General features: G+C 50.9%; 1 protein-coding gene across 2 annotated transcripts in view; it reads left to right on the forward strand.

The window, feature by feature from the left end:
* LOC146869675 (FACT complex subunit SPT16-like) overlaps nucleotides 1–24,733 on the forward strand; it is a 406,055-nt gene that overhangs the window by 182,761 nt on the left and 198,561 nt on the right. For both annotated transcript variants that reach the window (XM_085609928.1, XM_085609943.1), the window contains exon 10: nucleotides 6,640–6,752. In XM_085609928.1, coding sequence (XP_085466054.1) covers nucleotides 6,640–6,752 — 113 coding nt within the window. The remainder of the gene's footprint in view (nucleotides 1–6,639; nucleotides 6,753–24,733) is intronic.

A 24,733-nucleotide genomic window follows, 5' to 3' on the forward strand; every position in this document is an offset into this window, starting at 1 on the left:
AACAACTTGGAACCCTACCCCCACACCAGTAACTGGTGTGGGAGTAAGATCCCACCCTTCTAGAGGGGACGACATGTACACACTGTACTACACGGTAGAAATCATCTAGAGCCCTGGCATCACTAAATGGATGCCACCAGCACAGACACCGGGCTGCCCTCCTGCTGCTGACCGGAACTCGCAGTGTAGGGAGCCCAACAAAGGGTTTCCTGTCACAGGGAGGTGTCACCACCTCCCAGACAGGATTTAGTGTATTGGAGCTGGGTGGGTGCACTCTTAGAGTGCTTTGAAGTCCTGCACTGGGGGAGCAGTAGGCTCCTCTGTGCATATGCCAGCTCAAACCGGTTCAGGGGCTACCTGCCCCTGCTCTGGCGTGAAACTGGACAAAGGGAAGTGGGTGTAACCACCCACTACCCTGTCCCTCCTAGAGGAGTGGTCATAGAGCTAGTCCCTCCCATCTTTTCACTATAAGATACCACACATTGCCAATGCAATTTAGATTACACCTGGACGACGCTCTAAGAAGAAGAATCCTGGCCCTTCAACGTTCAACTATCTCTATAAGACCGAAGGATCTCCCTTGGAGTCGAGGAGTGACTCCCCTGCTTGGCAGGCACCAAAACTACTGAACGGTTGCAAACTTTACCGCTCCCGCCGGAGCCCGAAGTCCCTGCGTCCCCTGAAGCAGATTTCCTGACCTCTCGACGGCCATTTTGAGTCCCCAGCGAAGCTGTGGCATCTGGACCCCACGAGTGACGAGGAACCGCGATACCAGGGAACCGTGCACTGATTTCGAGTGCAAGCCCTAAACAGCGAGCTACAAACTTGTGCTTTGGACCACTTGTTGTCCAAGCCCCTAGCAGGTCTGGAACCGAAGATCAGCGGCCTACCTCGTCCCGAGTGACCGTGGGCTGTTGGTGAAGTTTCCCTGCAAAGGCGTCTTCACGGTTGCTTGCCCGTTGGCTAGTCGCCCCCCAGAAGACTTTAACATCCACTTCAAGGGCTCGCCTGGTTGCTCTGGGCCTGCCCTCACTTACCCTCGCTGGGTAAGTCCATCGGACCTTGCTGGTCTGATCCATCGACAATCTTCCATCCACACGAGACTTGCAGTTGCCAAGGTTTGTTGACTCCAATCCGAGTGCCGACACCGCCAACAGCTGCAGACGTCGTGGGACCTCCGGAATCCAGCTGCTGGTCTTCATCGATCCCTCCTGGACCACATGAGCGAAGAGACAAAACGACATCAGCGACCTGAAGAGACGCGACAGCTGTGGTCATCTATCCTGCTGGCCACCAGTCACTGGCAAGTGACTCTGAACTCTGTCCCCTCAATTTCTAGGTCTCCTGCAACTCCAATCCATCGTCGGATTCAAGCGGACACTTCTCTCGACGACACAAGCAGCAAGACTTCCCCGATCTCCATTGAAAACAGCATTGCGACCCGACACCAAAGGACACCTATGCACCCGGCTTCCCTGGGTGAGGTAACTCTGGCATTACGGTGCCCAAGTGTGCATTGGCTATCGAAGTACTTACCCTGTAAGTTGTTTGCTTGTTGTCCACTCCGAAGTGCCCTAGAACTGTAAATTACAAACCGCGACATTTTGCATTGAAACCAATGAGAATCCCGCGTGTGTGTTTAGACACTGCACGCGTCTCCTGTGGGCCGATTACTTACCTGTAAACACTGCAGCAGTGAAGCCCCAGCGATTCCCAAGGCCCTAGGCCTCTTACTTTTGCAAGTCGAGTTTGTTAACCCACTATTTTAGTATATGGTCTGGTACGCCCCTAGGGCCCCAGCCATATTTGTGCTTAATTTATTGAGAACTGTTGATCTTTTGAATGTTTACCTGGCTCTAATCTCATAAAGGGATTAGTAGAGTATATTTAGAAATAAATACATATATATTTGATATATTTACCTGTGTGGTGTCTTTTCATTTGGTAATAAAGAGATTATAAGGTAAAACAAGCTGCTTTACATTCCTCAGAGACTTAACCTGAAGGCTCCTCTCCACAGCTACCACTAGGATAGCTTTCTTTAAAAGGTTGTCTTTAAACCTATCTACCAAGAGTCGAATTGGACTGGTGCAAGGTGGCCACTATAACTAGTGACCAGCATATGCCAGGCCAACTTCTCACAATGGATAACTGTATACTGTTAATAGTGTTTTTATAACACACTAAGTATGATTTATTATCTATATGAATAGATGAACTGGTGTTTTTATAAGTGTATAGGTAAGTATGATCCATTGTTTGCATAAGTGAGTAGGATGACTTCATAAGTGATTAGCATGTGTGCTGGTGTGTAATGTCGATATAGGTGTATAAGTGATAGTGTTCTATTGATCATTGACAGCATGTATGAGCGAATCTATAGGTAAGTGATTAGATGTGTGTATAGATCTAGGAATCACTGAGTGGGTGTTTAGAAACTTGCATTGGTGTGTCAATGGTTTTAAATCTGGCACTCTGTATTTTACAGTGAGTGTTGAAAGGTTATAATAGTGTATGATTAGGTGTATCTGATTGTCTCGTGGATGATGCCATCAGTGATGTCATCAGCGATGTCATTTGAGATGTCGTCAGTGATGTCACTGACCATGTCATGAATGATGTAATATGTGACATCATCAGCAGTGGATTGCGGGCGCGCAAGATGTAGTTAGTACAACTAACTATATCGGAGGAATTTTAATGGTTTTGTTCAAGTGAAATGTCCAGCTAACTATAACACCCCTAAAACCTTTTCAGTGAATTTCTAAGGTTTTTTAAATGCTAATTCCTAACTATATCAGGCCTGAAACCTATGGTTTTTTCAGTGAATTTCAAAGGTTTTGTAAATGACAATTTTTAATGTATTGTTATACTGATTTTTTTTTTTATACTGATTTACTAAATTTTTTAAACTATTTAATTTTGGGTATATTTTTTTAATTACATTATAATTACATTATACATTACAATACAAAATATACTTTCTCAGAATGAATTACTATTAGTTTAAATACTTGGCAAATAGGCAACAGACTTAAATACAGTAGTTAGTTTTTGCAATGGGCAACACAATTTCAAACCCAAAGCAACATTGAGCTCAATGTGAATTTCTAGTTAAATGCAATTAGTTGCTTTATGGCTTATTTTTCTAACCACAGGACTGGATCCTAGATTCAGGCCTTGGACATCTGTAAACAGTTGAGTAAAAGCGTTTTGCTTACAGTAGTTATTTTTATGGAATATTTTTGTATTTTAAAAGTTGACACTTAGAACATTTTTCACATAGAATCACCAATGTTCTCCTATGGCAGAAAATTCACTTAGCAGGTAAGTAGTGTTATCGGTACAACCTCCTGTAAACAGTTGAAAGAATGTGTTTGTCATACAGACGATTTTTTAGGAATATTTTTAGTTTGTGAAAATAGACACTTGGAAACTTTTCTGCTGAAAACCACACAATGGATTCCTATGGAAGGAAATAAAAGTTACTGGTAAGTACGCTTAGAATTACTTTTCAGAGTCAGTGCTGGGCTAAAACATGCAGCCCTAGGTTCTCTCCCGATAACAGGTGAGTAAATCTGAATTCGTAGTTCGGCTGATTTTAGAGGAATATTTGTACGTTTCAAACATGGACACTTAGAAATTTTCTGCTGAAAACCACACAATGGATTCCTATGGAAGGAAATAAAAGTTACTGGTAAGTACGCTTAGAATTACTTTTCAGGGTCAGTGCTGGGCTAAAAGATGCAGCACTGGGTTCTCTCCTGATAACAGGTGAATAAATCGGAATTCATAGTTCGGCTGATTTTAGAGGAATATTTGTACAATGGTGAGGGAAGGGGCGGGGCTAGAGGTGACGTGTGCAAACCTGCCCTGTGGCGCGTTTTAAGTTGAGGAATTAATTCCTCTTCAATCCTGAGGTCCCCTGGGGGCCAACTAGCCCACCAGGTACCACCAGTATGCGCCAGGAAGCTGCATTGCAGAGAGGTGTTCAGAGGCCGCGCCCCTTTTTACAACACTCTGCAACGCAGCTCCGTGGCGCTTACTGGAGGTACCTGGTGGGCTAGTTGGTACCGAGGGACCCCCAGTATTGAAGAGGAATTAATTCCCCAACTTAAAACACGCCCCCTGGCGCGTTTTAAGTTGGGAGATTAAGTCCCCTTGAATCCTGAGGTCCCCTGGGGGTCCAACTAGCCCACCAGGTACCTCCATTAAGCGCCACAGAGCTACGTTGCAGAGCGGTGTAAAAAGGGGCGTGGCATCAGAACACCTCTCTGCAACGCAGCCCCCTGGTGCATACTGGAGGTTCCTGGTGGGCTAGTTGGCCCCCAGGGACCCCTAGTATTGAAGGGGAAATCGTTCCCCCTCTACAAACGTGCCAGGGGGTGCGTTTGCAGAGTGATGAAAGGAGGGGGCGTGGCCTCCTCCCCGATCCCGTTAAAAAAAAAAAAAAAAAATCTTTTTAAGAAGGGGGCTGTGTAGCCCCCCTTCTTTTTCTTATTTTTGGGCCCTGGGAGTTCCTTTCCCAGGCCTTATTCTGCCCCGGGGACCCCATCCCCCGGGGCATGGTGTTGTAATGGAAGAATGGTCCGTATTCAAGATGGTATGTTCATGTAGTTTATTAGGTAATAAATAAATGAAGTAAGGTACAATGAACGAACCCCAACAGGAGCAGCCTGCTTGCTGCTCAGCCCTACTCTCAACTGACATTCATGCACGCATACAACACTCTGACATCATACACTCATACTAACATTCTACACCATACACTGGCTGAGCAGCAAGCTAGAAGCAAACACCACACTTCTCCCCCCTTTAATAAAACACCAAAAATTGAAATGCAAAGAATAAGCATAATAGCGACATTACAGGGAAGAAGCAAGCAGTCTGAATGTCAATAAACAAAAGCAACTAAATGAAAACATATTGCAATTATTATGATAGAAGATTCTGCAATAAAACAATAGAATTAATATGCAGACTAACGATGAAGAGAAACACTAAATAAGGAAGCATAAGGGAATGCAAACATCCCATCCTCGTCGCCAGTGTTGTAATGGAAGAATGGTCCGTATTCAAGATGGTATGGTCATGAAGTTTATTAGGTAATAAATAAATGAAGTAAGGTACAATTAATGAACCCCAACAGGAGCAGCCTGCTTGCTGCTCAGCCCTACTCTAAACTGACATTCATGCACGCATACAACACTCTGACATCATACACTCATACTAACATTCTACACCATACACTGGCTGAGCAGCAAGCTATAAGCAAACACCATACATGGGCCTTTTTAAAAAGATATATATATATATTTTTAGGGAGGTGGACTGCTTAGCCCCCTCCTGTGGCCACTTAAGGCCCCGGGGACCCCATCTCCTGGGGCTGGCCATTGATTTATTATTATAATTTTTTTTTTAATTTAACGGGGGAGGGGGGCCGCATGGCCCCTCTCCCGGGCCACTTATGGCCCCGGGGACCCCATCCCCCGGGGCCTGGCCACCTCATTGGGGACCGTGGGGGGGTCCCAATCCCCCCACGGTCCCAGCCGGCTCCCACTTCCTGCGGGAGCCGGCATTGCTTTTCCACATGGGGAGCAGCTAACCTGCTGCTCCCCATGTGGAAAAACAATCTGCTTTGCTTCATTGAAGCGAGAGCAGGTTTCCCTGCTCTCTTCAATGAAGCAAAGCATTTTGCAATGGCAGTGTGGGAGCCGCGAGGCTCCTGCCCTGCCATTGCAAACAGCAGTGTCCCGGGGGTGGGCACCCCGGGACACTGCAGGAGCCGGCCCTGGGGGGTGGCGGTCCCCAGGGCCATCATTGGCTGCAGGAGGGGGGCTGCACGGCCCCCCTCCCACTTAATTTAAAGCCCCGGGGGGTGGTGGTCCCCGGGGCGAGGGGGGGGGGGGGGACTCGAGCACCCCCCACACAGGTTTTTTTTTTAAAAAGCAAACAAGCCCCGGGGGTGGCGGTTCCCGGGGCTTGGGGGGGCCTTTGAGCCCCCCCTCCCAACTATAATGAAGCCCCGGGGGGTGGCGGTCTCCCGGGCTGGGGGGGGGGGCTGAGAGCCCCCACACGTATTTCTCAAAAGCCCCGGGGGGTGGCGGTCCCTGGGGCCCCTCTGGGCCCCCCATTACTATTAAAAATTGCCCCCGGGACTTGGACGGCACCCATGTTGGTTGGTGAAAGGACACTACCAGTCCCAGAATGCAGTGGTGATTATTTGCATGGGGATTGTTTAATACATAAGGGATTTCACTGGCAAGTGTTTCCAATGTCGTCATTTCCCCGCAGGCCCATGACGAGGGCATGGTTTGCCGGAAACGCGTTGGCTGGAAAAAGGAGGCTGTCCTCTATCACCTACCTTTTGTATGGAGTAGTCCCGGGTGTGCCCTCCATTAGGGGCACCTTATGCAAACATATATATATATATATATATATCAGTGGGCTGGTCTGCTGCATATTCAACAAAGTCTGTGGCTTCTTAATTAGGCTTTCTCCGGTGCAGGGATGTTCTTACAAGCCCCGTTCTCTTTGAATATTTATTCTAATGCTTCTTTAGCTCTTTGAATCGCCTTATTATTCCATTCTAAAACTCATGCGGTTCGTTTGAATAACACTGCACTTCTGGTTCCCCAGGGATGGTTTTCAGCATCAATCTGGGTCTGTCAGATCTGACCAACAAGGAGGGGAAAAAGCCGGAGGAGAAGACCTACTCATTATTCCTCGGTGACACTGTGCTTGTCAACGAGGTATGTATGGAATATTTGTGTCTTAAATAACAAGTACATTTGAGTAGTAAAATGCTAAATATGCAAACATTTTAGTTAAGCAAACTGTAGGCAGGCAAGATTCCCATTATTGTTTTCCTTTTGACCGTTGCACGATATGTCAGTTATTGTTGAACAAGCATTCATCCAGTGTTTTGGAAAGTTGATCACGGACTGCAAACGCTTCGATCATATATCCCCGGCTCTCAAATCTCTTAAATGGCTCCCTATCGAAGGCAGATCTGCCTACAAAACCGCCTGCATTACTCAGTCCTCCACCAAAACACTCCGCATTACCTCGCAAAGAAACTCCACACTGCTGGCTCCACTCGACCTCTGAGAAGCACCAACACCCTACTCCTAATCCCACCTCTGCATAAAAAGAAAGCTACACAATCTCACTCCTTCTCTGGCAATGTCCCTATTATCTGGAATGCCCTCCCAAAAAACCTGCACTGTAATCCCTCCTATTCTAGTTTCAAAAAAGACCTCAAAACCCAACTCCTCTATTATCGGGGTTCCTAACCTCTGTCCTTCTCCTGATTTCTTATCCATCACACGATAGTTCAGTAATTTTTTACCCTGTTCTCCTGTTTCACAATTTACCTAATTACCTAAATGTATAGCTCCTGCCCCTGTTTATTTATCTGGTTTTCTATAATGCTCATGTTGTCTGTGCTTTGTAAATTTTTGTTGCACTACCTTTCATATGCTTTTTACCCTATGTGCCTTATACTATCCTTATCTTGTAAAGCGCTCTGATACCTCTGGGTCTAGCCAGCGCTATATCAATCAATCAATCATAACATTTGTATAGCGCGCTACTCACCCGGAGGGGTCTCAAGGCGCTGGGGGAGAGGGGAACGTTACTGCTCAAAAAGCCAGGTCTTGAGTTGCTTCCTGAAGGAGAGATGGTCCTGGGTTAGCCGGAAGTGGATGGGGAGGGAGTTCCATGTCTTGGCTGCCAGGTAGGAGAAGGAGCTTCCTCCGGTGGTGGCTCTGCGGATGCGTGGAACGTCGGCGAGGGCGAGGCTGGTTGATCGTAGCTGGCGGGAGGGAGTGTAGAAGTTCAGGCGGTTGTTGAGGTACTTGGGGCCCAGGTCGTGGAGGGCCTTGTGTGCGTGGGTGAGGAGTCTGAACGTGATCCTCTTGCTGACGGGGAGCCAGTGCAGGTCCCTCAGGTGGCCGGAGATGTGGCTGTGACGGGGGATGTCCAGGATGAGACGTGCGGAGGCGTTCTGGATGCGTTGGCCTTTTCTGAAGTTTGGCTGTGGTTCCGGCGTAGAGGGTGTTTCCGTAGTCCAGATGGCTGGTGACGAGAGCCTGGGTGACCGTCGTCCTGGTTTCGGTGGGGATCCACCGGAAGATCTTTCGGAGCATGCGCAGGGTGTTGAAGCATGATGATGAGACGGCGTTGACTTGCCTGGTCATCGAGAGGGAGGAGTCCAGGATGAAGCCCAGGTTGCGTGCGTGGTCCGTTGGTTTGGGAGTGGTGCCCAGGGCAGGGGGCCACCAGGAGTCGTCCCAGGCGGAGGGCGATGATCCCAGGATGAGGACTTCCGTTTTGTCTGAGTTCAGTTTCGGGCGGCTGTTCCTCATCCACTCGGCGACGTCCTTCATCCCATCGTGTAGGCTGGTTCTGGCGGTGGCGGGGTCGTTGGTGAGGGAGAGGATCAGCTAGGTGTCGTCGGCGTAGGAGATTATGTTGAGGTTGTGTTGGCGTGCGATGGCTGCGAGGGGGCTCATGCAGACGTTGAAGAGGGTGGGGCTGAGTGAAGATCCTTGTGGTACGCCGCAGATGACTTCGGTGGCCTCTGATACGAATGGGGGAGGCGGACTCTCTTGGTTCTTCCGGTGAGGAACGAGATGATCCACTCCAGTGCCCTGTCTTGGATTCCGATGTTGCTGAGGCGCTGCACTAGGGTGCGGTTACACGGTGTCGAACGCTGCGGAGAGGTCCAGGAGGATGAGGGCCGCTGTTTCCCCGTTGTCTAGCATGGATCTGATGTCGTCTGTGGCTGCGATGAGGGTGGTCTCGGTGCTGTGGCTGGCTCGGAAACCGGATTGCGAGTGGTCGAGGGATCCGTTCGTCTCGAAGGCGACAAGCTGTCTGTTGACTGTCTTCTCCATGACTTTGGCAGGAAAAGGGAGGAGCGAGATGGGGCGGAAGTTCTTGAGGTCGGTGGGGTCCGCTGTTGGTTTCTTCAGGAGGGCGCTGAGCATCGGCGTGCTTCCAGCTCTCCGGCAAGGTGGCGGTGTTGAAGGAGGCGTTCATGATGTCCCGGAGTTGGGGTGCGATGATGGAATCGGCTTTGTTGAAGATGTGGTGGGGGCAGGGGTCGGTTGGTGATCCGGAGTGGATGGTGTTCATCATGCGGGTGGTGTCTTCGGTGTTGACCAGGGTCCAGGCGCAGAGGGTGGTGATGGGGGGGCGTTGGTCCGGAGGTTGGGTGCGTGGTCTGTGCGCCAAAGCTGTTGTGTATGTCGGCGATCTTTCTGTGGAAGAACGAGGCGAGTGAGTCGCAGAGGTCTTGCGAGGGAGTGATGTCGTTGTTTCCGGTGCTGGGGTTGGAGAGCTCTTTGACGATGCTGAAGAGTTCCTTGCTGTTGTGGGCGTTGTTGTCCAGTCGTTCTTTGAATGCTGTCTTGGTGGTGCGGATCAGCTGGTGGTGTTTGCGGGTGGCGTGCTTGAGGGCAGTCATGTTGTCTGTGGTCTGGTCGTTGCTCCAGGCTTTCTCGAGGGTGCGGCAGTTCTTCTTGGAGTTTTTGAGTTCATCGGTGAACCAAGAGGCTTTCTTGCTGCCGGGTCTGCAGGGAGGGGTCTTCAGTGGTGCGAGGTTGTCTGCGCAGTTGGTGATCCACTGTGTGAGGTTGCTGGCTGCTTCGTTGGGGTCCGTCGTGCTGGCGGGAGGGTTCTGGCAGAGAGAGATGGTGAGCTGGTCGGCGGTGATCTTGTTCCAGCTCCTGCGAGGAACCTGTTGCGGGTGGTGGTGGGCCGTGGTGTGAGAAAGTGCCATCTTTCTTGCATGGTATGCCCCCACTTTTTGCTAAATTGCTGAATGTACTTTGATTGAGTGTACCCTGGGTTCCTGCCAATCACGTGCCCAGGGCCTATCTTCCTTCCTTAAACCACACAAACTCCAAATTGGCTAACCCTAGCCACATGTCAGCCCCTGGTAAATGGTATCCTAGGTACCCAGGGCCTTGTGGCCAGGGAAGTCGTCTAAGGGCTGCAGCGCTCATTGTGCCACCCTCAGAGGCCCTGTTCCCTTACACACACACACTGCCCTAGCAGGCTGAGTGTCTGGGTGCAGGACAAAACAAAGAGTCGACATGGCACACATCTCTGTGTGCCATGCCCATCACCTACACTGCCAAGGCATATGTCAGTCACCCCTCTGGCTGGGTGCCTTACGCCTATGGTGTGGGCACAGGAGCAGGAGCCCTGTGCCCCTACAGTACCCGGGTCCATTCCTTGGCACTGTAAGTGCAGTGCTGCCATTTAAGAGTACATGGTGCTGAGAGCTCGTCAAACACGAGCTCCACAGCACCATAATGGCAACATTGAAGACTGGGAAGTTTGGTATCAAACTTCTCAGCACATTAAACCCACACTGATGCCAGTGTGGGATTTAATGTACTAAGCACCCCAGAGGGCATCTTAGAGATGCCCCCTCACAGCTAACCTACAATCCACGTCTGCTCTGAGGCTGCCCAGGCTGCCACACAGCAGACACGTTGCTGGACCCCTGGGTGGGAGAGCCCCTGCTCTCCCGGGCCTGCAACAATGCACATCCTGGGTGAGGTGAGAAATCTCCTCCCCCAGGATGAGCAAAGGGAAGCTTCAAAGGCATACCGCCATTTGGAGTTTCCCCAGGCCACTGCAACCCCCCACTCTGGCGGGAAGCTTGGCCGGAAACCCCATACAAGGACAGGGGATGTGCCAGCCTGCCCACCCCACCCCTCAGGTGGGGGAGGCGAGGTGAAACACATCTCCGGGCTCTCGCCATCTTGAAGATGGGAGGCCCTACCCTATCAGGATTAGGCTACTGCCCCCTCCCACAGGAGAGAGGCAGGATAGGGGGTGTACCCACCCCAGGACAGGGACCCATTGGTCCCTGGCCTTCAACTACCTGTAACGCCCCTAAATTTAGTATTTAGGGGCACCCTGAACCTTCCTCCCTTAGATTCCAGACAGAAAACTACAAGAAGAGCAAGAAGAACAAGGACCTGTCCTGCAGCTGCTAAAAAGAGAAGACACCAACTGCTTTGGCCCCAGCCCTACCGGCCTGTCGACTCTCGAACCTGCACCAGCGCGGCATCTCTCGTGGCCAGCAACCTCACCAACCCCGGAGGACCTGGCTACCTTTTGGCTCGAAGCCCCTGGGACTCCCATGAGTAGAGGCTCTACTCAGAAACCTATCTCTAACCCCTGGCAGCAGCCCGGAACCGCGAACCCAGCACACTCTGCACCAGCCAAGCCTGGCCAGTGCCGGAGTGAACAAAGACCCTGAGGACGACCCCACGGCGACTGTGACCCCGAGTCCGGCACCCAAGGACCCCCCTCGACATTCCGGAAGAAGCCTGCAGCCTCAGAACAGAGTGCCACCCCAACCGCGATCAACAAGAGGGTAAGATTCCCGACATCAAAAGGCACCCCTGCACCCGGCGCCCTGCGGCCCCCTGTGCCCAATCCCGGGGTACCCACCTAACCTACAACTACCCAACTTACCTCTCGAAGTGGTGGTGGCATCTGAAGCATCCTCGTCCCCGAGCTTGCAGCCTTTTTCCAAACCGGAACATTCCCATTGACTTCCATTGAGCGCCCGAAGGCTCAAAAGCACCCTGCACCCAGCCGCCCGAGTGGCCCTGGCAGTGCACTCTCTACACTAACCTACGTCCCCACTTGCCCTGAGTAAGTGACCAGGAGCCCAGCTCCCACAGCCGCGTGGCTTGCCAGACAGCAGCCACCAACCAAGGCCCCCCCTATCCCTCATAGGATAACATTGGGCCTAACTCTCTGCACCCGGCCGTCCTGAAACCGCTGAGGGTGAACCAGCTGTACCTACCTGACACTGGGGGACCCCTGAGTCTATGCCCGGAATTTCAACTCTGCCAGTCGAGTACTTACCCTTAAACCGCTATCTTCATTTTCCTCATAGGGTAACATTGACTGGCTTTTTCTTGAAAAATCTTCTAAGTGTGAACTTTTCAAAACTGCAAATATTCACTAAAAATCAGCCAAGTGACAAAAACGAATTTACTCACCTGCTCCTAGGTGAGCTCCCAGTGCTGGATCTTGGTGCCCAGCCCTGACTCTGAAAAGTGTCCACAACTATACTTACCTCTAACCCATTTTTCTCCCATAGGAAACCATTGTCTGCTTTTCTGTGAAATTTCTTCCAAGTGTCTACTTTTGCAAATTTGAAATATTCTTCTAAAATCGTACCATTTCTGCAAACGAAATTACTTACCTGTTTTTGATAAGGACCCCAGTCCTGGTTCTAGGTACCCAGTCCTGGATTACTAAAGTAACAATAAAGTACTCTACCTGCAATTTGAATTTCTTGCCATAGAGATCCATTGAATGTTTTCTTTGAAATATTTTCTAAGTGCTAACTTTTGAAATAGCTAAATATTATTTAAAAATCATTACAGTTATTAAGTCGACTTTCATCACTTGATTCTGAATACTAACCCAGGGCTGGATCTAGGAGCCAGACCTGGAATTCCAAAAGTAATCTGAAAAGTAATTAATTACAAATAACCTGAATTTACCATTGAGCTCAATGCATTGTTATGTTTGAGAAATAGGATTGTTTATTGCAACCAACTGTGACCATTTACAAAAATTTATTGCTTAAGACAAAAGTATTTATATTCAACCTCTCATTCTGAGAAAGTATATTTTTATCCCCTTTGTGGTTCTAAAAACAAAACAAGCATATATTTTATATATATAAACCATTGGCCTAGAGTTCAGTTATTGAGTGTGTGAAACCATTTGCTGACTGAGTGTGTACAATAAATGCTTTACACTGTCCTCTGGTACTGCCTTACTGCTCGACCAAGCTACCACTTTTGAGAGTAAGGTCATACCTAACTTTGACCTCTATCAGTCTCTGGGGGACTGTGGACTCTGTACACCCTGTACCTATTAGGGAACAGTATATACAGAGCCACTTTCTCACACGTGGTCCTTCTGAAGCTGAAGTGGACGCAGCTGTGGTCAGTCCAATGAAGTCCGGTGGAGTGGCTGAACGAGATGTATTTGCTGGAGGAGGAGACTGGGTCAAGCGTGTGGCCGGCGTAGTGGGTGGGGGTGTTCACCAGTTGCTTGAGTCTGAGGTTGTCCAGTAGGGCGGCGGTGTTGCTGTCGTTGTTCTCCAGGTGGAAGTTGAGGTCCCCTAGGAGGATGTAGTCGGCGGAGGGGAGGGTGTGCGGGCTGATGAAGTCTGGGATGTCTTTGCTGAATTGTGTGCGTGGTCCCGGGGGTCTGTAGATGAGGGTGCCTCTGAGGGTCGTCTTGGGGTCGGTGTGTATCTGGAAGTGGAGGTGTTCGGCGGCGGTGAGGGTGACGTCGGAGTTGGTTGTGATGCGGATGGTGTTCTTGTGTACGATGGCGATGCCTCCTCCAGTCTGGTTGACGCTGTCCCACCGGGTGATCTTGTATCCGTCCGGGATGGCGATGTCAGGCGCTGAGGAGGCGTTCATCTAGGTTTCCGTGAGGAAGGCGACGTCTGGTGATGTTGTGTCGAGCAGGTTCCAGAGTTCCACGGCGTGTCTGTGGACGGAGCGGGTGTTGAGCAGGATGCACTTGAGGTGCTCGTTGCTGGTGCCTGGCTTGGCGGGTGCGGTGCAGGTCCGGAGGCAGGTGAATCGGCAGGCTTGGCAGGCGGAGGGTCCGTGGGTGCGTTTCGGGGTGGCTTGGTAGCAGGCGGGGTTCCGGACGGCAATGAGTGCGTTGAGGGTGGCGGCGTCGTAGGTCCGTCGTGTGGTCTGGCGTCGGCGGGGGCCAGGGGTCCTGGCGCTGGGCGCGGTCCAGGCGCAGACTGGCTTGCCTTTGGCGCACAATCGGCGCGCCCGCTGCGCGTCTGCTTCGCGTCCGCGCGGTGTCCATTTAAGGCGAAGTGGGAGGGAGGAGCAGCTGGGAGGCGGGGAGGACACAGAAGAAAAGGGGGCGGGGCCGCGATGTCGCGGCGGGGAGAGGGGGTCACACCAGGGGAGGCAATGAAGCAGGAAACAGAGGTACAGAATCAAAAAACAAATACAAATACTAAATACAACAGACTATGTAAAACCTTCAAAATAAATAAATAAAAAGATCTAAAGTGGGCAGGCGGAGGATAGGGCGAGGAAGAAAATATGACTGCAGGACAGAGCATATGGGGAGTGGCTATGGTAGAGCCTTGTGCAGATGTGTAGGCGGGTGCAGAGCGAGAGGAAGCAAGGTGTGGCAGAAGAGCGGTGACCAGTTTTAAGTGTAGAGGAGATTCAAGAAGTTGGTGACACTGACCGTTTTCACCAGTGATCGCTGCATCCTACTAGAGCCTTTTGGTCCATCGTCCTTCCAAACCATGCTGAAAAATCAGGTGAGTTGCCAAGAGCACACTTGAAAGAGAGGCTATGTGAATCATATAGGCACATTAAAGCATGCCAAGCAGTTCATAGTGCAGACTGATGCCTCTGAGCTAGGGATAGGAGCGGTCCTATCTCAGACCAATGATGAAGGCCAAGACCAACCTGTTGCTTTTATAAGCAGGAGGCTACTCCCCAGAGAGCAGCGTTGGAGTGCCATTGAGAGGGAGGCCTTTGCTGTGGTTTGGTCCCTGAAGAAATTGAGGCCATACCTGTTTGGTACTCACTTCCTACTTCAAACTGACCACAGACCTCTCAGATGGCTAATGCAGATAAAAGGGGAAAATCCAAAGCTATTAAGGTGGTCCATCTCCCTACAGGGAATGGACTTTGAAGTGGAACATAGACCAGGGACTGCCCATGCCAATGCAGATGGACTTTCCAGGTTCTTCCACTTAGACCATGAAGACTCCATAGGACAAGGTTAGTCTCATCACCTTTCGTTTGGGGGAGGGTTGTGTGAGAAAGTGCCATCTTTCTTGCCTGGTATGCCCCCACTTTTTGCTGAATTGCTGAATGTACTTTGACTGAGTGTGCCCTGGACTCCTGCCAGTCAGGTGCCCAGGGCCTATGTTCCTTCTCTAAAGCAAACCAAACCCAAATTGGCAAACCTTGGCCATATGTCAGCCCCTGGTAAATGGTACGATAAGTACCCAGGGCTTTGTGACCCAGGAAGGCCTCTAAGAGCTGCAGCACTCCTTGTGCCACTCTTAGAGGCCCTGTACCCTTACACCCAAACACTCAGCCTGCAAAGGCAGTGTGTGTGTGTAAGACAAAAACAAAGTCGACATGGCACACATCCCTGTGTGCCATGCCCATCACATACACTGCCATGGCATACATCAGTCACCCCTCTAGCTGGGTGTCTTATGCCAATGGTGTGGGCAAAGGCGCAAGAGCCCTGTGCCCCTACAGTGCCCAGGTCCATCCCTGAGCCCTGTAAGTGCAGTGCTGCCATTTAAAGAGTACATGGTGCTGGGAGCTCGTCAAAGCCGAGCTCCACAGCACCATAATGGCAACACTAAAGACTGGGAAGTTTGGTATCAAACTTCTCAGAACATTAAACCCACACTGATGCCAGTGTGGGATTTAATGTACCCAGCTCCCCAGAGGGCATCTTAGAGGTGCCCCCTCGAACCTAACCTACAAATCCACGTCTGCTCTGAGGCTGCCTGGGCTGCCACCCAGCAGACATGTTGCTGGACCCCTGGGTAGGAGAGCCCCTGCTCTCCTGGTTATGCAAAATGCACATCCTGGGCGAGGTGCTAAATCTCCTCCCCCAGGATGGGCAGGGGGAAGCTTCAAAGGCATGCAGCCTCTGTGAGTTTCCCCAGGCCCCTGCAACCCCCCACTCTGGCGGGAAGCTTTGGCCGGAAACCCCAAATAAGGACAGGGGATGTGCCAGCCTGCCAACCCCACCCCTCAGGTGGGGAAGGCGAGGTGAAGCAAATCTCCGGGCTCTCGCCATCTTGAAGATGGGGAGCCCTACCCTATCAGGACTAGGCTACTGCCCCCCTCCCACGGGAGAGAGGCAGGATAGGGGGTGTACCCACCCCAGGACGGGGATCCATTGGTCCCTGCCCTTCACCTACCAGTAACGCCCCTAAATCTAGTATTTAGGGGCACCCTGAACCTTCCTTCCCCAGATTCCAGATCCAAAACTACGAAGAGCAAGAAGAAAGACGACCTGCCCTGCAGCTGCTGAAAAGAGGAAGACACCAACTGCTTTGGCCCCAGCTCTACCGGCCTGTCGACCCTCGAACCTGCTCCTGCTCCAGCCCGGCATCTCTTGTGGCTAGCAACCTCACCAACCCCGGAGGACCTGGCTACCTTTTGGCTCTAAGCCCCTGGGACTCCCATGAGTAGAGGCTCTACTCGAAACCTATCTCTAACCCCTGGCAGCAGCCCGGAACCGCGAACCCAGCACACTATGCACCAGCCGAGCCTGGCCAGTGCCGGAGTGAACAAAGACCCTGAGGACGACCCCACGGCGACTGTGACCTCGAGTCCGGCACCCAAAAACCTCCCTCGACAATCCTGAAGAAGCCTGCAGCCTCAGAACCAGGTGCCCCCCCAACCGCTATCAACTGAGGGTAAGATTTCCCGACGCCTAAAGACACCCCTGCACGCGGCGCCCCATGGCCCCCTGTGTCCAACCCCAGGGTACCTACCTATCCTCCAACTACCCAACTTATCTCTCGAAGTGGTGGTGGCACCTGAAGAGTCCTCGTCCCCGAGCTTGCAGTCTTTTTCCTAACCGGAGATTTCCCATTTGACACCCATTGAGCGCCTGAAGGCTCAAAAGCACTCTGCGCCCAGCCGCCCGAGTGGCCCTGGCAGTGAAAACTCTACTCCTTCCTACTTCCCCACTTGCCCTGAGTAAGCGACCAGGAGCCCAGCTCCCACAGCCGCGTGGCTTGCCAGTCAGCAGCCACCAAACAAGGCCCCCCTATCCCTCATAGGATAACATTGGGCCTAACTCTCTCTGCACCCGGCCGCCCTAGAGCCGCTGAGGGTGAACCAACTGTACCTACCTGACCCTGGGAGACCCCTGAGTCTGTGCCCAGAACCTCAACTCTGCCAGTCGAGTACTTACCCTTAAACCGCAAACTCTATTTTCCTCATAGGGTAACATTGACTGGCTTTTTCCTGAAAGTGTGGACTTTTCAAATCTTCAAATATTCACCAAAAATCAGCCGAGTGACACAAACGAATTTACTCACCTGTTCCTAGGTGAACTCCCAGTGCTGGATCTTGGTGCCCAGCGCTGACTCTGAAAAATCTCTACAACTGTACTTACCCTTAACTCAATTTTCTTCCATAGGAAACCATTGACTGTTTTTCTGTGAAATTTCTTCTAAGTGTCGATTTCTGCAATCTTTAAATATTATTCAAAAATGGTATAATATCTGAAAACGTAATTGCTTACCTGTTTTGGATAAAGGTCCCAGTACTGAGTCTAGGCACCCAGTACTGGATTACAAAAGTAACGAGAACATACTGTACCTGTAACCTGCATTTTCTTCCATAGGGAATCATTGATTGTTTTCTCTGAAATATTTTCTAAGTGTCAACTTTTAAAATAGCTAAATATTGTTTAAAAATCATTACAGTACTTAAGTCGACTTTCATCACTTGATTCTGAGAACTGACCCAGGACTGAATCTAGGATCCAGTCCTGAAATTCGAAAAGTAATCTAAAAAGTAATCTGTTGCAAATAACTTGATTTACCATTGAGCTCAATGTATTGTTGTGTTTAAAAATAGTTGCCTACTGCAACCTCTTGTAACTGTTTACTAAAATCTATTGCATATTGCAAAAGTATTTATATGAAACATCTACTGTTGAGAAAGTATATTTTAACTCCAAGTGTTGGTTCTAAAATAAAACAAGCATATTTTTTTTATATATAAACCATTGGCCTAGAGTTCAGTTATTGAGTGTGTGAAACCATTTGCTGACTGTGTACAACAAATGCTTTACACTGTCCTCTGGTATTGCCTTACTGCTTGACAAAGCTACCACTTTGGAGAGTAAGGTTATATCTAACTTTAACCTCTGTTAAACCCTTGGGGTCTGTGGACTCTGTACACCCTGTACCTATTAAGGAACAGTATATACAGAGCCACTTTCTCGCAGCCGGTCCCAAGTCTCTCGTCACCTCCACGGATCTCAGCTTTGCTGTGGATGTGGATCAGGGTCGGAGAAGTCGAAGTCAGGGCGCTGGTCGGGCTCTGCAGTCAGTTCCTCGTAGAACGCTGAGCAAAGCAAACGGCAGGTCGCTTGATGGTGCCTGTTTGCACATCGTGGTAACTCCTTGGCCACAAGGGAGATTCTTCAGTCTTCTTCCGTAGTCGAATGTCGAAGGTCCAGAGTTTCTGTTCAAGTTTCAGTTATCAGGATAATCCAAAGTCCTAAGGACCCAGCTCCCACTCATATACTAATCTGGGGGGCTGGGTTACCTGCTAGGTCCCTTCTATGGGTGGGACCAGGGAGGGGGGTGGTTACACCCCCTTCCCTTTGTCCAGTTTTGCGCCAGGACTGGGGCTGGAGTGCCCCAGCACCGGTTTGAACTGGACTATGCATGGGACACCTTGTGTGCCCCAGGCAGTGTCTTGTTTCATTCATCCCTCCCTGCCCCAATACACTAAGGCCTGTCTAGGGTAGTGCTAGCACCTCCCAAGGCAGGAAACCTATTGTCCAAGCCTCCCTCGCTGGAAGGACTCCCAGCAGCAGGCGGTCAGACTTGTGTCTGTGGCAGCAGCGTCCATATTGTGACGCTGGGGCTCTGGTTAACTTTAACCGGGTAGTAGGCCTTCAACATGTCTTCTCCCTCTAGAAGGGAGGAATACTATCCTCATCGCCAGAAATGGTGTGGGGGTAGTATTCCAACATGTTACACCTTACACGACATGTTTTGATAAAGCCAAACCATAGTTACCATAACCGTATAAGATTATAAGGCACTTTAGGAGTATATGGTAGGCGATATCATAGAACAGCTATAAGGACATGGTTCCGAAAGCTGCAGACAGGCTCAGCTCATGCTAGAGCACCATCTCACATGTTACCAAGCACTCTGCCTTCCGGATTGTTAAGGCCTGCCATAGGAGTGACTGATAGGTTACCCATGTGTCTATATAAAAGGTAGGTATAGGAATACTACACCTAAGCAAGGGGTGATTACACGACCTTGCCCCTGCTGAGTGATCAGCTAGTTGTGTCATAATGGAAGGCCAGCCAGGGGTGGCATAATACATGCTGCAGCCCCTGGTAGGTCTAGGGTACACCTATGCCCTGGGTACCTAAGGTACACTGTACAGGGCCCTAAAAGGTGATCCTTACCAATTAGGTTATGCACCTAAAGTACATAGTGGGAATTTAGAGAGAGAACAGCTGGGCTGTGGGTCTGATTAGCAGGCCCACAGCCACATCTAAGTCAAACGAGTGAAGCAAAAGCAAAAAGTGGGGGTGAACATAGAAAGCAGACCCTACTCTCCTACAGTGCTTGGTACATTAAATCCCACACTGGCATCAGTGTGGATTTAATGTGCTGAGCAGTTTGATACCAAACTTCTCAGTCTTCAGTGCTGCCATTATGGTGCTGTGGAGTTCGTGTTTGACAAGCTCCCAGCGCCATATACTCTTAGATGGCAGGACCTGTGTACTGTAGGGGCACAGGGCTCCTGCCTCTGTGCCCACACCACTGGCATAGGGCACCCAGCTAGAGGGGTGGCTAATGTATGCCAGGGCAGTGTAGGTTGTGGGCATGGCACACAGGAATGTGTGCCATGTCGACTCTGTTTTTTTCTTGTATCCAGACACACAGCCTGCAAGAGCAGTGTGTGTGTGTGTGTTAGGGTACAGGGCATCTAAGGGTGGCACAATGAGTGCTGCATCCCTTAGAGGCCTTCCCTGGTCACAAGGCCCTGGGTACCTAGGGTACCATTTACCAGGGGCTGACATGTGGCCAGGGTTTGCCAATTTGGGATTTGGCTGTTAGGCAGTTTTTAGGGAAGGAACACAGGCCCTGGGCACCTGATTGGCAGGAGCCCAGGGCACAACAAGGAAAAGTGCATCAGCTATTAGGCAAAAAAGGGGGGGGGGGTTACTGCAACAGAAACACACTTTCTTACACACTGCACTAGCTGTTGGGTTGCAAATGAACTGATGTGAGCTTGTTAATCGCTTACAGGGTCTAGGAGACAATCCATTGGTTACCCCATCCTTGCTTTTTATTCGATGGGTTTACTTGTCCATCTTGTTCCATGTTTTGTCCCTCCCCTACTGCATAGCCCCTTTACCATCCTCTTGACAGGCTGACATGTCTTTCCAATGCTCACTTTTGGAAACTTATGTTCGAGGCATATGAGCTGCAGATCACACTATGCATAGATCGCCATGTGGTGTTGGGCCCGGATGTTTGCACTTGGTTTTATCTTGGAAAATTCTTTGGAAGTCACGAGATAGGTGACTCATCCTTTGGATGATAGTGCACATGGTCATCGGCTCCATCTTCAGATTGTTTTTTTCCGCCATCGGGCTCGTATGTGTTTATCGCGCTCCAGTTCTATGTCGTTACCGATCCAACTTTCGACGCGCAATCCTCACCCTGTTCGAGGCATATGAGCTGCAGATTGTACACTTAGCATAGATCGCCATCTGGTGTTAGGCCCGGATGTTTGCAGTTTGTTTTTGTTCTTTGGACAGTGTTTGGAAGTCACGAGTTCGGTGACTCCTCCTTCGGTCCGTACTGCGCATGGGCTTCGGCTCCATCCTCAGATTGTTTTTTTCCGCCATCGGGCTCGGATGTGATACTTCGTGCTCCGGCTTCGAACTTCTACGGTTCCAGCCTCGACGGAAAATCCTCGTTTTCTTCGAGTTTCTTCATCATCATCTTCATCTCTCGAAGCGGCACTTTTCTCCATCCCGTACATCGGCACCGGCCTTCGGGCCCTCCTCGACTCCGGTCCCGGCCGATGGAAAGGACTCCGTTCAAAAAGTGCCCAAAATGTGGGTCTAAATTTCCCCACACCGACCTCCATCAGGTGTGTAACCTTTGCCTCTCTCCAGAACACGAGGCCAGAGACTGCCCCGCCTGTAAGTCTTTTCGATCAAAGAAGACCATCCGGGATCGAAGAGCTCGACGCACCATGGCGCACTCATCGTCCGCAGCTCCACCGGACATCTTCGGAGACGGCGCCGAAGCTTTGGGGCAACTACACACCGAGCAGGAGGAAGACATCGTCAGCGCTTCCGAGGCCGACGACTCCAACGTGGAGGACATCACACTGGCGCAGCGGGTCGTGAGTACTGTACCCCCTCCCACCCCCGCGCCCAAAACCAAAGAGACTCAGGTTATACCCTCGCCTGCTGGCCTGGGTAAAACCAAGACCAAAGCTTCTATCACCCCACCTTCGGGCCCGGTGTCGAAGCCTCAGAAGTCTCACGGCAGCTCGGGCTCGAGCCAGCCGACGCCTGGTGCCGAAAAACACCATTCGGCACCGAAGAAAGGGATACCCAGCTCGACTCCGAAGCCACCGGTGCCGAAGCCTGGACTCTCGGTGCTGACCAAACACAAACACAAATCCGTCGGCACTGACGCTCCGGCGCCGAAAACTCCTTCGACGCCGAAAAAACCGGAGACCCCAAAAAAGCATGGCGCACAGAAACCATCGAAGCCCTCGGTTCCGAAATCATCGGCGCCAGCGGACGATTCGACGCCACTGACTCTGTTCACACCAGACCCTTTGCAAAAGACTCTGTCTAAAGATCCAAAGACTGGGCTATTGACTTTAATTATCAAGAAAAGACGCCTTGATACTCCGGCTCCTCCTCCACCACCCAAACGGAAGGACTCTGCTACTTCTCCCCTCAGAGTGCCCTCCCCACTACCTCCTCCCCTGCCTCCTCCACCTCCTCCACCCCCTCCCCCTCCCAGGTCTCCGCCACCTTTACCTCATTACTCTCCGACCCCGTCCCCAGATCCGGACGACGGGGACCCGGACTATGACCCGGCGGACGCCCCAATGGACCCCACTCCACCGGGGACCCCAGACCCATGGGAAGATTACCACAACCCTGATATACCTGATATGCCTCAGGACGACCTATACCCATCCAGGCCGTCTCCTCCAGAGGACTCCTTAGGGTTTCATCATTTAGTGCAGAGAGCAGCACACTACCATGGGGTGGACATGCACAGCGAACCAGTGGAAGACGACTTCCTACTGGACACATTTGACATACAGGACAAATCCACATCTATTTTGCCCATGCTTAAGGGTGTCACCAAGCATGCCGCAGAGGTGTTCAAAGACCCTGTCAGGGCCAGGGTACTGAACCCTAGAATCGAGAAAAAGTACAAGGCGGCACCCACAGACCCTGCATACATTAAGGGCCCTGCTCCCTTAGATTCCCTAGTTGTCTCCACAGCTAGAAAGCGGGCTAACTCCCAGTCCTCAGGAGAAGCCCCACCGCCAGACAAGGAATCCAAACTTCTAGACGCGTCTGGCAAACGCACCGCCTCTCAAGCTGCAAACATGTGGCGCATTGCAAACACACAAGCGCTACTTGCGCGCTATGACAGAGCACACTACGACAAACTTGAGGCTCTTATGCAACACCTTCCCGAAAAACACAAGCGCAGGGCTCATGAACTGATACAGGAGGGTAAACTAATTACAAACACCTCCATTAAGTGTGCCCTCGATGCAGCCGACACTGCTTCTAGAGCCATAAATACCAGTGTCCTGCTTCGTCGCCATGCCTGGCTCAGGATCTCAGGGTTCAAGCCTGGGGTTCAAGCCTGAAGTCCAAGCGTCCATACTCAATCACCCTTTTGACCAACAAACTCTCTTTGGGCCAAAGGTAGACGAAGCGTTGGAAAAGATGAAAAAGGACACAGACACAGCAAAGTCTATGGGGGCACTCCAAACACAAGCCTCTAAACGTTCCTTTCGACGCTCGTCCTTTCGTGGCACAGGCAGAGGCTTCTCCACCGATAGCGCCTCTACCTCCTACAAGTCCCCTCCTCAAAATACCTTTTCAAAGGGCAACCAAAGGGGTGGTTACAGAGGCAACAACAATAAGGGCAGGGGCAAAACTAACACCACCCGTTCTGCCACCCCGCCCGCACAATGACTTCCCTCCGCTCCCCCCAGACCATCCCACTCCGGTCGGGGGCAGACTACAAAACTTTATCCACGTATGGGAGTCCATAACATCGGACAAATGGGTGACCCAAATCATTCGGTCAGGGTACTGTCTCGAGCTAACATCTACCCCACCCAATATACCACCAAGGCACCGTCCAATGTCTCAAGAACATTCCACACTGCTCAAACAGGAGGTACTCTCCCTCCTCCAAAAACACGCTATAGAGCAGGTCCCCGTCAATCAGCAAAATCTAGGGGTCTACTCCCTATATTTCTTAATACCAAAGAAAGACGGGACCCTTAGGCCCATTCTGGACCTCCGGCCTCTAAATGCCTACATACATTCAGACCATTTCCACATGGTCACACTACAACAAGTCCTCCCGCTCCTCTGTCAGGGAGACTTTCTCACTACCTTGGATCTGAAAGACGCATACTTTCACATTCCAATACACCCCTCTCACAGGAAATACCTCAGGTTTGTGGTGGACGGGCAGCATTACCAATTCACGGTTCTCCCCTTCGGGGTCACCACCGCACCACGGGTGTTTACCAAATGCCTAGCGGTAGTAGCAGCACACCTCAGACGTCAACATATTCACGTCTTCCCTTACCTAGACGACTGGCTGATAAAAGCCGCGTCCTACCACCAATGTGTGCAACATACAAACAGCACCATCCAACTGCTCCACCAGCTAGGCTTCACGGTGAACTACCAAAAGTCCCACCTCATACCATCTCACACAAAGCAATATCTCAGGGCTACTATAGACACCTCCAAGGGTATTGCCTATCCAAACTCAGCCAGAATCACAAGCATTCAAGCCTTACGCAAAACATTCCTTCCTCAACACACTCTTCCAGCAAGAGTGTTTATGAAGCTCATAGGAATGATGGCGTCTTGCATTTTCATAGTGCCCCATGCAAGACTCCACATGCGTCCACTTCAAGAGTGCCTAGCACAACAGTGGAACCAGGCCCAGAGTCAGCTGACGGATCTGGTGTTGGTGGACGGCCGCACACATCACTCTCTGCAGTGGTGGAACACCACAAACCTTTCCAAAGGGCGGCCGTTCCTGGACCCGGTTCCTCAGGTGATTCTAACAGCGGACGCATCGCTCTCCGGCTGGGGAGCGCACCTCCTACACCTCACAATGCAAGGTCTATGGACGCCACAGCAAAAATCGTTCCACATCAACCATCTGGAGCTCTTGGCGATCTTTCTAGCCCTAAAATCTTTCCAAAAACAGATTTCGGGCAAAGCAGTCCTCATTCGCACAGACAACATGACTGCAATGTATTATATCCAAAAACAGGGGGGGGACACACTCTCCCCAGCTCTCCCGCTTAGCCCAGAGCATATGGAGATGGGCAATTCCCCAAAACATCTTTCTCCTGGCACAACACGTTCCAGGCGTACAAAACACCATGGCAGATCTGCTCAGCAGACAAACGCAACAACTACACGAATGGGAACTGCATCCACAAGTTCTTCACCCATTCTTCCAACAGTGGGGGCATCCTCAGATAGACCTCTTCGCCACCCACGAAAACAAAAAATGCCCAAGCTTCGCCGCCAGATACCCACACCCATTGTCCAAGGGCAATGCGATATGGATGAACTGGTCAGGCAGATTTGCATACGCCTTTCCACCTCTCCCACTAAT

Source organism: Triturus cristatus, chromosome 1_1 (genome assembly GCF_964204655.1).
Source record: "Triturus cristatus chromosome 1_1, aTriCri1.1, whole genome shotgun sequence".
NCBI classification, from domain to species: Eukaryota; Metazoa; Chordata; class Amphibia; order Caudata; family Salamandridae; genus Triturus; species Triturus cristatus.